Below are 15,314 nucleotides of genomic sequence, written 5' to 3' on the forward strand. Positions count from 1 at the left end.
AGGTGCTGGCAACACCCTCGGGCAAGAACCTCCCAAGACCTCAGAACATGGTGCTGGACAGGAGATAGAGCTTCGGGGCCTTGTATGAAGGGCTTCGGGCCACTCTTTCCTTCCTCCACTCTCCTCTCTCTCTCTTGCCTTGCCTGTCACCACCTCCCAACGCCAGCCGAGCAGGGACCTGTTGGACTCCCTCCTTCTGCAGGACAGGCCGACACACACCCTGCAGGAGCTCCACCGCATCTCGGTGCCTGCCCCTGGTGCTCCCTGTCAGCCACCTCCTTTCCTTCTTTAGACTCATTAAAGTTGTGCTGCATCCAAGCCTGGGCCTCCGAGTCCTCCTTCCTTCTGAGGCAACTTTTTCCGACCGCTTTTCCTTGCAGCTATGGGAGACATCCCTGGCTACGCCACAGCCAATGGCCATGAGTCAGAACATGGCTCCAAAGGGTGGCAGGAGTGGGGGTGGGAAACAACAATGCCTGGGGACAGCCCCACAACCTCACCTCCCCATTCCCCTCCCCTACATTACCCGATCTGGCGTCCGTGGCCAGCGCACACGGGCACAGGCAGATGAGACAGGAACCCAGCTGCTGTCCAGACGTGCAGGCCTGAGGTAATTCACGAGTTAGGACTGGTAGCAGCCACACTCAGGCTACGCACTGCAGTCCCCACTCCCTGTAAACCCAACAGCCCCAAAAGGCTCTCACGGCTTCTTTCAGGTGTCCCTCTTCCCTGTGCAGTCAACTTGCGGCTTCACTATTAATGCCAACGCTTAGGTATGCTTTCCAGTGGTACTTGAAAATTTCCTGTCAGACCTTGGCATTCAGCCCCGGGTAATGCTCTAAATCCTGGCATTCCTCAGGTGACCCCCACAGGCAGCTCCATGGGTCAAGCATCTGTTGTGCCCTACGGACACGGCGGCGCAGCACAGGTACCAACCCATCCATGGCAAAATCGCTGGGGATGACGCTGCCTGGACTCAGCTTCCCTGGCTCCTCAAGACCTCCGCGGCAGGGCCAGACCAAGCTCTGCTCACACCACCACTGCTCCTCACATGCAGGCCAGGGCCTTCCCAGCACTGCAGTTTTTGCTGTTCCCTGCCTGCAGTATACGCCTCGCTAGGTGAACAAGGCTAAGAAACAAAAAAGTTATTAGCCCTGCAGCACCCCATTTTCTCTGAGAAGTATGTGGGTCTTGATTGCAATACACCCTTTCAGTGAGGAAATTTTTCCTGCTATCCAATCTAAACCTCCCCTGGCACAACTTGAGGCTGTTTCTTCTCTTCCTATCGCTTGTTACTTGGGAAAAGAGACAGACACCCACCTCGCTACAACCTCCTTTCAGCTAGTTGTAGAGAGCAACAGGGTCTCTCCCCTGAGCCTCCTTTTCTCCAGACTAAGCAAGCCCTCTTCCCTCTATCACATAGACCGTGGTTGGAGATTTCAGCAAGTGTGACTCGGAAGAGGAGAGAACGCTGCCAATGTCTTTGCCCAAGGGAACTAGACTATGGTTGGACACCCACTAAGCTGAGCATCCTTCTGGAGCAATTAGCTCGTTCATGGAAACGTGAAATTCATTTACCATCTTGTCAAGTGAAAGACCCACACCTGTCGCTTGCTCTTCAGGGGAACCAGCCTGACGTGGGCAGGCTAGAGCCCAGACACAACTCCTCCTCGCCTTCCCACCCTTCTCCAGAAGGAGGAGGCCTGGCATGCATCCAAGGGCAAGGACAGCTCGGGCAAGTCCTCTGTTCTTCCGTCACACCTGTACAGTGCCCCGTGCAGCCCCAGCGGTCCGTTGCACAGATTTGCAGGGCTGAGGTGCCTCGCAGAGTGCACATCCCCAACTCCCATCAGACAGTCACCTCCAGGACAGCCCACAGATACCCATCGCTTGAGCGACTACTTCCCTAAGGGGACTGTGTCCCACGTAGGACCCGTGTTACAGCAAAGCAAACCAGTAAGAGGGAAAGAGAAGCAGTAGAAAAGAACAAGGAACAGAGAGAGTACAGAAGAAGGAAGCTGTTATGGCCCGACCCCAACCTCCTGTACTGCCTGTTGCCTCAGCAAAGGGACTGATTTGTTATAACCTGCTGTGACGACAAGTGGAATGCAGACTAGGAACGGGGAAGAGACATGTCTGGAGCGAAGCTTCTGCTGGGGAAGGGGCATGAAATGTGTGCTTGCCTAAGTGTTTTAAATGTTTGTCATCTTTGTTTCCCAACACCCAAACCAGTATTTCAATATTTAAAGTTCAGTTCCCCAAGTCAAGTCTCTTTTGCCTCCAACAGTAGCTGGTGAGTGATTTCCCTGTCTTTATTTTGACCCACAAGTGTTCTTGCTCTTGTTCTTGCTATTTTCTCCCCCATCCCGCTGAGGCAGGGGGAGCTAGTGAGCCGCTGTGTGGGTGCTGGACTGCTAGCTGGGGCCAGCCCAGCACAAGCACTGGGGCACATTCCCCACGAGGGCACACTTGGCCCCAGCGCCCGTGAGCCCACCATACATCTGCTGCCTTGAGCCCTCCGAGCAGGCACCTCAGCAACTGGAGAGGCTGCCTTCTTGCTCAGCGGCTCTGACGTGTCTGGCCGCGGGGCAGGGGGAAGGCAACTTCTGGAATCTTTTTGTCACTTTGCTGAGAACACGGCAGCTTTTTTGGCAGAGAAAGATGATGGATCAACAGTCTGCTGGAGATAACGTGAGAGACTTCAGCTCTAGCAGTCAAGCCGTATCTGGCAGATACATTCTGTGGATCTTACTCTACGTGTTTCTTGCCGTCCTTCTCGACCTGTGTCTTGAGTCCCCCCACACCTCCGAGAACGTTGTACCGGCGCGGCAGAAAACTGCCAGTAATAGTCTTGAACTGGCTTTGTCTTCAGCGGGGAAGGGCGGCAGAAGGCCGAGTGAACCCACTCCACTCACAGACACTGAAACTGTGTCATCCTTAACTTTGTCTTTGCTCTTTCTTCCTTTTTTCCCTTGTCATGCCTACATATAGGGGAAGGAAGAAGTTGGACAGCTTCCCCTTAGATCAGCTGCCACAGACAAAGTCCCAGGAAAGAGGCAAATAACATCTTGATATTGTCCAGTTTTTGTCGGTCTCCGTCTTCAGAGAAGAGAAACCCAGTTTGTGTCACCGAGGATTGATATGCATCCGATTATTAACAGCGATCGCGATGAAGCCATGACAAACTTGAGCGCAATGGCAGTGTGTCTGTCTATGTGTAGGCACAGAGGTAACTTATGTCTTTGCAGAGCATAGTGCTTTGACAGCTACAAGGAACAAAAGCAAATCGATGAAGTCTCAAAATATTTCCCACAGTACCTTGTTCTTCCGTAGAGCGTAAACACTGTTGGAACTGAGAAGGCTGCAGCTTCATGCTCTACATTCTAAGGACAGCTCACAGCACCTGCGCACTAATGATGGTTCGGGGATGTGTAAAAATTGCTCCGTGGTGCATAAGCAGAACTTCCTTTGCTATGGGGATTACAAAACACTGCGTACACGTGTGCTATGTGAAACTGGAGGGGGCTTGGTCTGCACAGCGTCATTGCTGGTGTCCCAGCCTCAGCAATGGGCATTTCTGCTTGTCCCAGAAACACAAGCTTCTGCAGCCGTGGGAGTACGAGAGTGAGGCCTTGTTCCGTACAGAGGAGCCAGGGGTGGTCCCAGAGCCCCTAGGAAGATGACCAGGCCACTAGACAGCTCTAAGCGTTCATGTCATTATTGCTCGGGTATCTGAGGACATCTCCAACCACAAAGGAGTTGCCAAACGCCCTCTACGGGAGGATGTCTGGCCCCTGAAAAGATGGGGCCATGCATACCACTGTGGCTGCAGACATGATGTTTCAGCTACCCTCGATCCAAATTACCTCCCCTTCCTGACAGGGGAGGTAGAGAGGCTGGAAAGCAGTGGGGTGGACTCCCATCAGGCTCACTGCAAGAGAAATTTGGAGAAACAGAAATGGGAGGTTCGGTGCCACCAAAGGGGCTCAGGTCCAAGAAACATCAGGAGAAGGACAAGAGGGAGTGCCCAGGAAGTGCCTGGGGAAGAGAAGAGGAAGGGCTCAAAAGTAAAAAATCACCCCAACAAAAAGGGGTGAAGGGTCTTGCTTGTAGAGCACGTGGGGGCAGTTCCTTCCTGGGCATGCTCAAAGCTCAGGTGCCAAGTTCCCCAGCAGCTCTGAGGAGCAGCTCAACAGTGACTGGAACAGAGACCCTGGGCAGTAAGCGTCCCACCACGCCACAGCCTTTTTATGCTCCTCACTGTGCCACGCTCTCAGGCCGTGAACCACAGAGCTCCTGAGCCAGCAGCAAAGTCTCCTTGGCTGCACACGCCCTGCCCGGACGTGAGCTGTTCCCAAGGACAGAGGAGCTCCCCAAGCAGTTCAGTGAAACCCAGTCTGTGCACCGTACCGGGAGCCTTGTGGAGGACGCTGGACTCAAGGAGTTAGTGAGCCGGAGAAACCCGTGTCTTCTTGCTTGGCCCTTGCGCTTAAGGCTTGAGAAGCCCCGGTGCTGGCATGAGGACCACTGTAAGGGAATCTGCTGCAGTGCCCCATGCTGGCCTGTGCTGCACACCGGCGGGTGTTATGACAGAGATAATGCCCCAGCCTGTCAGGAGAAGACGTATGGTCTGGTTTGTTACACAGAATAAACGGCACCTCCACATGAGAGGGAGGAGGAACGCCTCCACGGTCAGGATCTGCGCAGGGTGCCTTGGGAACATCTGTCGGGGCACCATCTGCTGCTGCACAGATGTGGGGTTTCCAGCATGTGAAGAGATGGAAGATTTACCCAGTATCTATATTACTTTTTAAATCTTATCTTACTAAAAGAACTTTTTGACTTTGTCACTTGTTGTGAGCAAGGTGAAAGAACCTCATGGGTCAAGATAAAGGCAGGGACATCAGTTACCAGTCATGCAAGTCATAATCATGCAAAACTCTGTATGCTCACATAAAGCCAGCATAGAGTCAAGCACAAACAAAAACACATGTGCAGGAACACAACAACAGCTGGGGACACTTCTGAGGAGATGCTGGGGACCACACTGGCAGAACCGTCCTCAGGTGCCCCAGGGAAGGACCGGGCCCCAGACATGCTCCTGGTCTCGCCTGAGGACCTGCAGACACTACACAGAGAAGGGCATGAGGCAAATGAGCCCAGCAAAATTGTCCTCAGAGCAGCATTAGTGTTGCAGCAGGTGTCAAACCCTCCCAGCTGAAGCCCACCTGCGTGCATCAATGAGCAACCATCAGAGAGAGATGTGGGGAGCAAGAGAAAAGGATGAGGCATGTCCTCTCACATGGGAGTCCTTGGGCACACTCGGGCAAGAACCTTGAGAGCGGTACCCATTTCCTGACAACTATGCCACAAGCCATCCCCCAGGAGTGACCCAGGTGCACATCACCTGACCGCACGGGATGCCACCAGCACTTGAGCTGAGTCTTCCGCCTGCGCTGACGTGTTTCTGCCCCGGAAATCCTTAGGGCTCTCATCCCGGCAGAAGCTTACAGAAGCCTTTGGATGGGAAAGCACGTGGCATAAGCCAGGAAATGAAAAGGCAGCCGTGCAGGAAGCCAGGACACAGCCCATACCATTAGCTGGGATGGTTTGCATTTGGCATGAGCTTGTCAGAAAATTATTACTTCCACAAAGGGTGCCTCTGGGCCTGAGGCAGTGCAGGACTACTATAAAAGACAGCCCAGCGCTCTGCTCTCTCATCCGCTTCTCTCGCCTCCTTCTCCCTGGGAATCAGGTGAGTGTGAAGCCTCTTGTCCTCCTCCTTCAAGATGAGGTCTTTCCTCCAGTCTCAGCTGATGTGGGCTGTCCTAGCCCAGGGCTGGGAGCTGCTTCTCATGGGAGAGGGAAGGGGAGAGAAGGTCTTGTGCAGAGAGGGGCTGGGACTGTGTTGAGGTGGCTCCTGGGTTTTGAGCTGGGCAGCGTACGCTGGGCCAGGAGGTGCCTCGGCTCCTCTGCGGTTGGGTGCAGTGCGGCTTCTCACGTGTCCCCGTTTCCTGCTTCCCACTACCCTCTCTCCCAGGTGCACCTCCGGCCCCGAGACATGTCCTGCTGCAACCCGTGCGTGCCCTGCTGCCAGCCCTGCGGCCCAACCCCGCTGGCCAACAGCTGCAATGAGCCCTGTGTCAGGCAGTGCCAGAACTCCACCGTCGTCATCGAGCCCTCCCCCGTGGTGGTGACCCTGCCCGGCCCCATCCTCAGCTCCTTCCCACAGAACACCGTTGTGGGCTCTACCACCTCCGCTGCCGTTGGCAGCATCCTCAGCTGTGACGGAGTGCCCATCAACTCTGGGGGCTTTGACCTCTCCTGCATTACCAGCCGCTACTGTGGCAGAAGGTGCCCCCCCTGCTAAAGGTGCTGGCAACACCCTCGGGCAAGAACCTCCCAAGACCTCAGAACATGGTGCTGGACAGGAGATAGAGCTTCGGGGCCTTGTATGAAGGGCTTCGGGCCACTCTTTCCTTCCTCCACTCTCCTCTCTCTCTCTTGCCTTGCCTGTCACCACCTCCCAACGCCAGCCGAGCAGGGACCTGTTGGACTCCCTCCTTCTGCAGGACAGGCCGACACACACCCTGCAGGAGCTCCACCGCATCTCGGTGCCTGCCCCTGGTGCTCCCTGTCAGCCACCTCCTTTCCTTCTTTAGACTCATTAAAGTTGTGCTGCATCCAAGCCTGGGCCTCCGAGTCCTCCTTCCTTCTGAGGCAACTTTTTCCGACCGCTTTTCCTTGCAGCTATGGGAGACATCCCTGGCTACGCCACAGCCAATGGCCATGAGTCAGAACATGGCTCCAAAGGGTGGCAGGAGTGGGGGTGGGAAACAACAATGCCTGGGGACAGCCCACAACCTCACCTCCCCATTCCCCTCCCCTACATTACCCGATCTGGCGTCCGTGGCCAGCGCACACGGGCACAGGCAGATGAGACAGGAACCCAGCTGCTGTCCAGACGTGCAGGCCTGAGGTAATTCACGAGTTAGGACTGGTAGCAGCCACACTCAGGCTACGCACTGCAGTCCCCACTCCCTGTAAACCCAACAGCCCCAAAAGGCTCTCACGGCTTCTTTCAGGTGTCCCTCTTCCCTGTGCAGTCAACTTGCGGCTTCACTATTAATGCCAACGCTTAGGTATGCTTTCCAGTGGTACTTGAAAATTTCCTGTCAGACCTTGGCATTCAGCCCCGGGTAATGCTCTAAATCCTGGCATTCCTCAGGTGACCCCCACAGGCAGCTCCATGGGTCAAGCATCTGTTGTGCCCTACGGACACGGCGGCGCAGCACAGGTACCAACCCATCCATGGCAAAATCGCTGGGGATGACGCTGCCTGGACTCAGCTTCCCTGGCTCCTCAAGACCTCCGCGGCAGGGCCAGACCAAGCTCTGCTCACACCACCACTGCTCCTCACATGCAGGCCAGGGCCTTCCCAGCACTGCAGTTTTTGCTGTTCCCTGCCTGCAGTATACGCCTCGCTAGGTGAACAAGGCTAAGAAACAAAAAAGTTATTAGCCCTGCAGCACCCCATTTTCTCTGAGAAGTATGTGGGTCTTGATTGCAATACACCCTTTCAGTGAGGAAATTTTTCCTGCTATCCAATCTAAACCTCCCCTGGCACAACTTGAGGCTGTTTCTTCTCTTCCTATCGCTTGTTACTTGGGAAAAGAGACAGACACCCACCTCGCTACAACCTCCTTTCAGCTAGTTGTAGAGAGCAACGGGGTCTCTCCCCTGAGCCTCCTTTTCTCCAGACTAAGCAAGCCCTCTTCCCTCTATCACGTAGACCGTGGTTGGAGATTTCAGCAAGTGTGACTCGGAAGAGGAGAGAACGCTGCCAATGTCTTTGCCCAAGGGAACTAGACTATGGTTGGACACCCACTAAGCTGAGCATCCTTCTGGAGCAATTAGCTCGTTCATGGAAACGTGAAATTCATTTACCATCTTGTCAAGTGAAAGACCCACACCTGTCGCTTGCTCTTCAGGGGAACCAGCCTGACGTGGGCAGGCTAGAGCCCAGACACAACTCCTCCTCGCCTTCCCACCCTTCTCCAGAAGGAGGAGGCCTGGCATGCATCCAAGGGCAAGGACAGCTCGGGCAAGTCCTCTGTTCTTCCGTCACACCTGTACAGTGCCCCGTGCAGCCCCAGCGGTCCGTTGCACAGATTTGCAGGGCTGAGGTGCCTCGCAGAGTGCACATCCCCAACTCCCATCAGACAGTCACCTCCAGGACAGCCCACAGATACCCATCGCTTGAGCGACTACTTCCCTAAGGGGACTGTGTCCCACGCAGGACCCGTGTTACAGCAAAGCAAACCAGTAAGAGGGAAAGAGAAGCAGTAGAAAAGAACAAGGAACAGAGAGAGTACAGAAGAAGGAAGCTGTTATGGCCCGACCCCAACCTCCTGTACTGCCTGTTGCCTCAGCAAAGGGACTGATTTGTTATAACCTGCTGTGACGACAAGTGGAATGCAGACTAGGAACGGGGAAGAGACATGTCTGGAGCGAAGCTTCTGCTGGGGAAGGGGCATGAAATGTGTGCTTGCCTAAGTGTTTTAAACGTTTGTCATCTTTGTTTCCCAACACCCAAACCAGTATTTCAATATTTAAAGTTCAGTTCCCCAAGTCAAGTCTCTTTTGCCTCCAACAGTAGCTGGTGAGTGATTTCCCTGTCTTTATTTTGACCCACAAGTGTTCTTGCTCTTGTTCTTGCTATTTTCTCCCCCATCCCGCTGAGGCAGGGGGAGCTAGTGAGCCGCTGTGTGGGTGCTGGACTGCTAGCTGGGGCCAGCCCAGCACAAGCACTGGGGCACATTCCCCACGAGGGCACACTTGGCCCCAGCGCCCGTGAGCCCACCATACATCTGCTGCCTTGAGCCCTCCGAGCAGGCACCTCAGCAACTGGAGAGGCTGCCTTCTTGCTCAGCGGCTCTGACGTGTCTGGCCGCGGGGCAGGGGGAAGGCAACTTCTGGAATCTTTTTGTCACTTTGCTGAGAACACGGCAGCTTTTTTGGCAGAGAAAGATGATGGATCAACAGTCTGCTGGAGATAACGTGAGAGACTTCAGCTCTAGCAGTCAAGCCGTATCTGGCAGATACATTCTGTGGATCTTACTCTACGTGTTTCTTGCCGTCCTTCTCGACCTGTGTCTTGAGTCCCCCCACACCTCCGAGAACGTTGTACCAGCGCGGCAGAAAACTGCCAGTAATAGTCTTGAACTGGCTTTGTCTTCAGCGGGGAAGGGCGGCAGAAGGCCGAGTGAACCCACTCCACTCACAGACACTGAAACTGTGTCATCCTTAACTTTGTCTTTGCTCTTTCTTCCTTTTTTCCCTTGTCATGCCTACATATAGGGGAAGGAAGAAGTTGGACAGCTTCCCCTTAGATCAGCTGCCACAGACAAAGTCCCAGGAAAGAGGCAAATAACATCTTGATATTGTCCAGTTTTTGTCGGTCTCCGTCTTCAGAGAAGAGAAACCCAGTTTGTGTCACCGAGGATTGATATGCATCCGATTATTAACAGCGATCGCGATGAAGCCATGACAAACTTGAGCGCAATGGCAGTGTGTCTGTCTATGTGTAGGCACAGAGGTAACTTATGTCTTTGCAGAGCATAGTGCTTTGACAGCTACAAGGAACAAAAGCAAATCGATGAAGTCTCAAAATATTTCCCACAGTACCTTGTTCTTCCGTAGAGCGTAAACACTGTTGGAACTGAGAAGGCTGCAGCTTCATGCTCTACATTCTAAGGACAGCTCACAGCACCTGCGCACTAATGATGGTTCGGGGATGTGTAAAAATTGCTCCGTGGTGCATAAGCAGAACTTCCTTTGCTATGGGGATTACAAAACACTGCGTACACGTGTGCTATGTGAAACTGGAGGGGGCTTGGTCTGCACAGCGTCATTGCTGGTGTCCCAGCCTCAGCAATGGGCATTTCTGCTTGTCCCAGAAACACAAGCTTCTGCAGCCGTGGGAGTACGAGAGTGAGGCCTTGTTCCGTACAGAGGAGCCAGGGGTGGTCCCAGAGCCCCTAGGAAGATGACCAGGCCACTAGACAGCTCTAAGCGTTCATGTCATTATTGCTCGGGTATCTGAGGACATCTCCAACCACAAAGGAGTTGCCAAACGCCCTCTACGGGAGGATGTCTGGCCCCTGAAAAGATGGGGCCATGCATACCACTGTGGCTGCAGACATGATGTTTCAGCTACCCTCGATCCAAATTACCTCCCCTTCCTGACAGGGGAGGTAGAGAGGCTGGAAAGCAGTGGGGTGGACTCCCATCAGGCTCACTGCAAGAGAAATTTGGAGAAACAGAAATGGGAGGTTCGGTGCCACCAAAGGGGCTCAGGTCCAAGAAACATCAGGAGAAGGACAAGAGGGAGTGCCCAGGAAGTGCCTGGGGAAGAGAAGAGGAAGGGCTCAAAAGTAAAAAATCACCCCAACAAAAAGGGGTGAAGGGTCTTGCTTGTAGAGCACGTGGGGGCAGTTCCTTCCTGGGCATGCTCAAAGCTCAGGTGCCAAGTTCCCCAGCAGCTCTGAGGAGCAGCTCAACAGTGACTGGAACAGAGACCCTGGGCAGTAAGCGTCCCACCACGCCACAGCCTTTTTATGCTCCTCACTGTGCCACGCTCTCAGGCCGTGAACCACAGAGCTCCTGAGCCAGCAGCAAAGTCTCCTTGGCTGCACACGCCCTGCCCGGACGTGAGCTGTTCCCAAGGACAGAGGAGCTCCCCAAGCAGTTCAGTGAAGCCCAGTCTGTGCACCGTACCGGGAGCCTTGTGGAGGACGCTGGACTCAAGGAGTTAGTGAGCCGGAGAAACCCGTGTCTTCTTGCTTGGCCCTTGCGCTTAAGGCTTGAGAAGCCCCGGTGCTGGCATGAGGACCACTGTAAGGGAATCTGCTGCAGTGCCCCATGCTGGCCTGTGCTGCACACCGGCGGGTGTTATGACAGAGATAATGCCCCAGCCTGTCAGGAGAAGACGTATGGTCTGGTTTGTTACACAGAATAAACGGCACCTCCACATGAGAGGGAGGAGGAACGCCTCCACGGTCAGGATCTGCGCAGGGTGCCTTGGGAACATCTGTCGGGGCACCATCTGCTGCTGCACAGATGTGGGGTTTCCAGCATGTGAAGAGATGGAAGATTTACCCAGTATCTATATTACTTTTTAAATCTTGTCTTACTAAAAGAACTTTTTGACTTTGTCACTTGTTGTGAGCAAGGTGAAAGAACCTCATGGGTCAAGATAAAGGCAGGGACATCAGTTACCAGTCATGCAAGTCATAATCATGCAAAACTCTGTATGCTCACATAAAGCCAGCATAGAGTCAAGCACAAACAAAAACACATGTGCAGGAACACAACAACAGCTGGGGACACTTCTGAGGAGATGCTGGGGACCACACTGGCAGAACCGTCCTCAGGTGCCCCAGGGAAGGACCGGGCCCCAGACATGCTCCTGGTCTCGCCTGAGGATCTGCAGACACTACACAGAGAAGGGCATGAGGCAAATGAGCCCAGCAAAATTGTCCTCAGAGCAGCATTAGTGTTGCAGCAGGTGTCAAACCCTCCCAGCTGAAGCCCACCTGCGTGCATCAATGAGCAACCATCAGAGAGAGATGTGGGGAGCAAGAGAAAAGGATGAGGCATGTCCTCTCACATGGGAGTCCTTGGGCACACTCGGGCAAGAACCTTGAGAGCGGTACCCATTTCCTGACAACTTTGCCACAAGCCATCCCCCAGGAGTGACCCAGGTGCACATCACCTGACCGCACGGGATGCCACCAGCACTTGAGCTGAGTCTCCCGCCTGCGCTGACGTGTTTCTGCCCCGGAAATCCTTAGGGCTCTCATCCCGGCAGAAGCTTACAGAAGCCTTTGGATGGGAAAGCACGTGGCATAAGCCAGGAAATGAAAAGGCAGCCGTGCAGGAAGCCAGGACACAGCCCATACCATTAGCTGGGATGGTTTGCATTTGGCATGAGCTTGTCAGAAAATTATTACTTCCACAAAGGGTGCCTCTGGGCCTGAGGCAGTGCAGGACTACTATAAAAGACAGCCCAGCGCTCTGCTCTCTCATCCGCTTCTCTCGCCTCCTTCTCCCTGGGAATCAGGTGAGTGTGAAGCCTCTTGTCCTCCTCCTTCAAGATGAGGTCTTTCCTCCAGTCTCAGCTGATGTGGGCTGTCCTAGCCCAGGGCTGGGAGCTGCTTCTCATGGGAGAGGGAAGGGGAGAGAAGGTCTTGTGCAGAGAGGGGCTGGGACTGTGTTGAGGTGGCTCCTGGGTTTTGAGCTGGGCAGCGTACGCTGGGCCAGGAGGTGCCTCGGCTCCTCTGCGGTTGGGTGCAGTGCGGCTTCTCACGTGTCCCCGTTTCCTGCTTCCCACTACCCTCTCTCCCAGGTGCACCTCCGGCCCCGAGACATGTCCTGCTGCAACCCGTGCGTGCCTTGCTGCCAGCCCTGCGGCCCAACCCCGCTGGCCAACAGCTGCAATGAGCCCTGTGTCAGGCAGTGCCAGAACTCCACCGTCGTCATCGAGCCCTCCCCCGTGGTGGTGACCCTGCCCGGCCCCATCCTCAGCTCCTTCCCACAGAACACCGTTGTGGGCTCTACCACCTCCGCTGCCGTTGGCAGCATCCTCAGCTGTGACGGAGTGCCCATCAACTCTGGGGGCTTTGACCTCTCCTGCATTACCAGCCGCTACTGTGGCAGAAGGTGCCCCCCCTGCTAAAGGTGCTGGCAACACCCTCGGGCAAGAACCTCCCAAGACCTCAGAACATGGTGCTGGACAGGAGATAGAGCTTCGGGGCCTTGTATGAAGGGCTTCGGGCCACTCTTTCCTTCCTCCACTCTCCTCTCTCTCTCTTGCCTTGCCTGTCACCACCTCCCAACGCCAGCCGAGCAGGGACCTGTTGGACTCCCTCCTTCTGCAGGACAGGCCGACACACACCCTGCAGGAGCTCCACCGCATCTCGGTGCCTGCCCCTGGTGCTCCCTGTCAGCCACCTCCTTTCCTTCTTTAGACTCATTAAAGTTGTGCTGCATCCAAGCCTGGGCCTCCGAGTCCTCCTTCCTTCTGAGGCAACTTTTTCCGACTGCTTTTCCTTGCAGCTATGGGAGACATCCCTGGCTACGCCACAGCCAATGGCCATGAGTCAGAACATGGCTCCAAAGGGTGGCAGGAGTGGGGGTGGGAAACAACAATGCCTGGGGACAGCCCCACAACCTCACCTCCCCATTCCCCTCCCCTACATTACCCGATCTGGCGTCCGTGGCCAGCGCACACGGGCACAGGCAGATGAGACAGGAACCCAGCTGCTGTCCAGACGTGCAGGCCTGAGGTAATTCACGAGTTAGGACTGGTAGCAGCCACACTCAGGCTACGCACTGCAGTCCCCACTCCCTGTAAATCCAACAGCCCCAAAAGGCTCTCACGGCTTCTTTCAGGTGTCCCTCTTCCCTGTGCAGTCAACTTGCGGCTTCACTATTAATGCCAACGCTTAGGTATGCTTTCCAGTGGTACTTGAAAATTTCCTGTCAGACCTTGGCATTCAGCCCCGGGTAATGCTCTAAATCCTGGCATTCCTCAGGTGACCCCCACAGGCAGCTCCATGGGTCAAGCATCTGTTGTGCCCTACGGACACGGCGGTGCAGCACAGGTACCAACCCATCCATGGCAAAATCGCTGGGGATGACGCTGCCTGGACTCAGCTTCCCTGGCTCCTCAAGACCTCCGCGGCAGGGCCAGACCAAGCTCTGCTCACACCACCACTGCTCCTCACATGCAGGCCAGGGCCTTCCCAGCACTGCAGTTTTTGCTGTTCCCTGCCTGCAGTATACGCCTCGCTAGGTGAACAAGGCTAAGAAACAAAAAAGTTATTAGCCCTGCAGCACCCCATTTTCTCTGAGAAGTATGTGGGTCTTGATTGCAATACACCCTTTCAGTGAGGAAATTTTTCCTGCTATCCAATCTAAACCTCCCCTGGCACAACTTGAGGCTGTTTCTTCTCTTCCTATCGCTTGTTACTTGGGAAAAGAGACAGACACCCACCTCGCTACAACCTCCTTTCAGCTAGTTGTAGAGAGCAACGGGGTCTCTCCCCTGAGCCTCCTTTTCTCCAGACTAAGCAAGCCCTCTTCCCTCTATCACGTAGACCGTGGTTGGAGATTTCAGCAAGTGTGACTCGGAAGAGGAGAGAACGCTGCCAATGTCTTTGCCCAAGGGAACTAGACTATGGTTGGACACCCACTAAGCTGAGCATCCTTCTGGAGCAATTAGCTCGTTCATGGAAACGTGAAATTCATTTACCATCTTGTCAAGTGAAAGACCCACACCTGTCGCTTGCTCTTCAGGGGAACCAGCCTGACGTGGGCAGGCTAGAGCCCAGACACAACTCCTCCTCGCCTTCCCACCCTTCTCCAGAAGGAGGAGGCCTGGCATGCATCCAAGGGCAAGGACAGCTCGGGCAAGTCCTCTGTTCTTCCGTCACACCTGTACAGTGCCCCGTGCAGCCCCAGCGGTCCGTTGCACAGATTTGCAGGGCTGAGGTGCCTCGCAGAGTGCACATCCCCAACTCCCATCAGACAGTCACCTCCAGGACAGCCCACAGATACCCATCGCTTGAGCGACTACTTCCCTAAGGGGACTGTGTCCCACGCAGGACCCGTGTTACAGCAAAGCAAACCAGTAAGAGGGAAAGAGAAGCAGTAGAAAAGAACAAGGAACAGAGAGAGTACAGAAGAAGGAAGCTGTTATGGCCCGACCCCAACCTCCTGTACTGCCTGTTGCCTCAGCAAAGGGACTGATTTGTTATAACCTGCTGTGACGACAAGTGGAATGCAGACTAGGAACGGGGAAGAGACATGTCTGGAGCGAAGCTTCTGCTGGGGAAGGGGCATGAAATGTGTGCTTGCCTAAGTGTTTTAAACGTTTGTCATCTTTGTTTCCCAACACCCAAACCAGTATTTCAATATTTAAAGTTCAGTTCCCCAAGTCAAGTCTCTTTTGCCTCCAACAGTAGCTGGTGAGTGATTTCCCTGTCTTTATTTTGACCCACAAGTGTTCTTGCTCTTGTTCTTGCTATTTTCTCCCCCATCCCGCTGAGGCAGGGGGAGCTAGTGAGCCGCTGTGTGGGTGCTGGACTGCTAGCTGGGGCCAGCCCAGCACAAGCACTGGGGCACATTCCCCACGAGGGCACACTTGGCCCCAGCGCCCGTGAGCCCACCATACATCTGCTGCCTTGAGCCCTCCGAGCAGGCACCTCAGCAACTGGAGAGGCTGCCTTCTTGCTTAGCGGCTCTGACGT

At 54.6% G+C, this 15,314-nt stretch overlaps 1 protein-coding gene across 1 annotated transcript; it reads left to right on the forward strand.

Moving 5' to 3' along the window:
* The first annotated feature begins 5,621 nt into the window (after nt 1–5,621).
* Nucleotides 5,622–12,739, forward strand: LOC141953679 (feather keratin Cos1-1/Cos1-3/Cos2-1-like). The gene is made up of 3 exons (XM_074892461.1): nt 5,622–5,656; nt 12,025–12,124; nt 12,410–12,739. The coding sequence occupies exons 1-3, from the start codon at nt 5,622–5,624 to the stop codon at nt 12,737–12,739; spliced, it is 465 nt and encodes a 154-aa protein (XP_074748562.1).
* Nucleotides 12,740–15,314: the final 2,575 nt, after the last annotated feature.

This window comes from Strix uralensis, chromosome 22 (genome assembly GCF_047716275.1).
Source record: "Strix uralensis isolate ZFMK-TIS-50842 chromosome 22, bStrUra1, whole genome shotgun sequence".
Lineage (NCBI taxonomy): Eukaryota > Metazoa > Chordata > Aves > Strigiformes > Strigidae > Strix > Strix uralensis.

Coding starts and splice junctions, on each gene's coding strand:
- LOC141953679 (XM_074892461.1), top strand. CDS start 5,622: ATGAGCTTGTCAGAAAATTATTACTTCCACAAAGG. Junction 5,657..12,024: donor AATTATTACTTCCACAAAGG/GTGCCTCTGGGC, acceptor ACTTCCACAAAG/GGTGCCTCTGGGCCTGAGGC. Junction 12,125..12,409: donor TCCTTCTCCCTGGGAATCAG/GTGAGTGTGAAG, acceptor CCTCTCTCCCAG/GTGCACCTCCGGCCCCGAGA.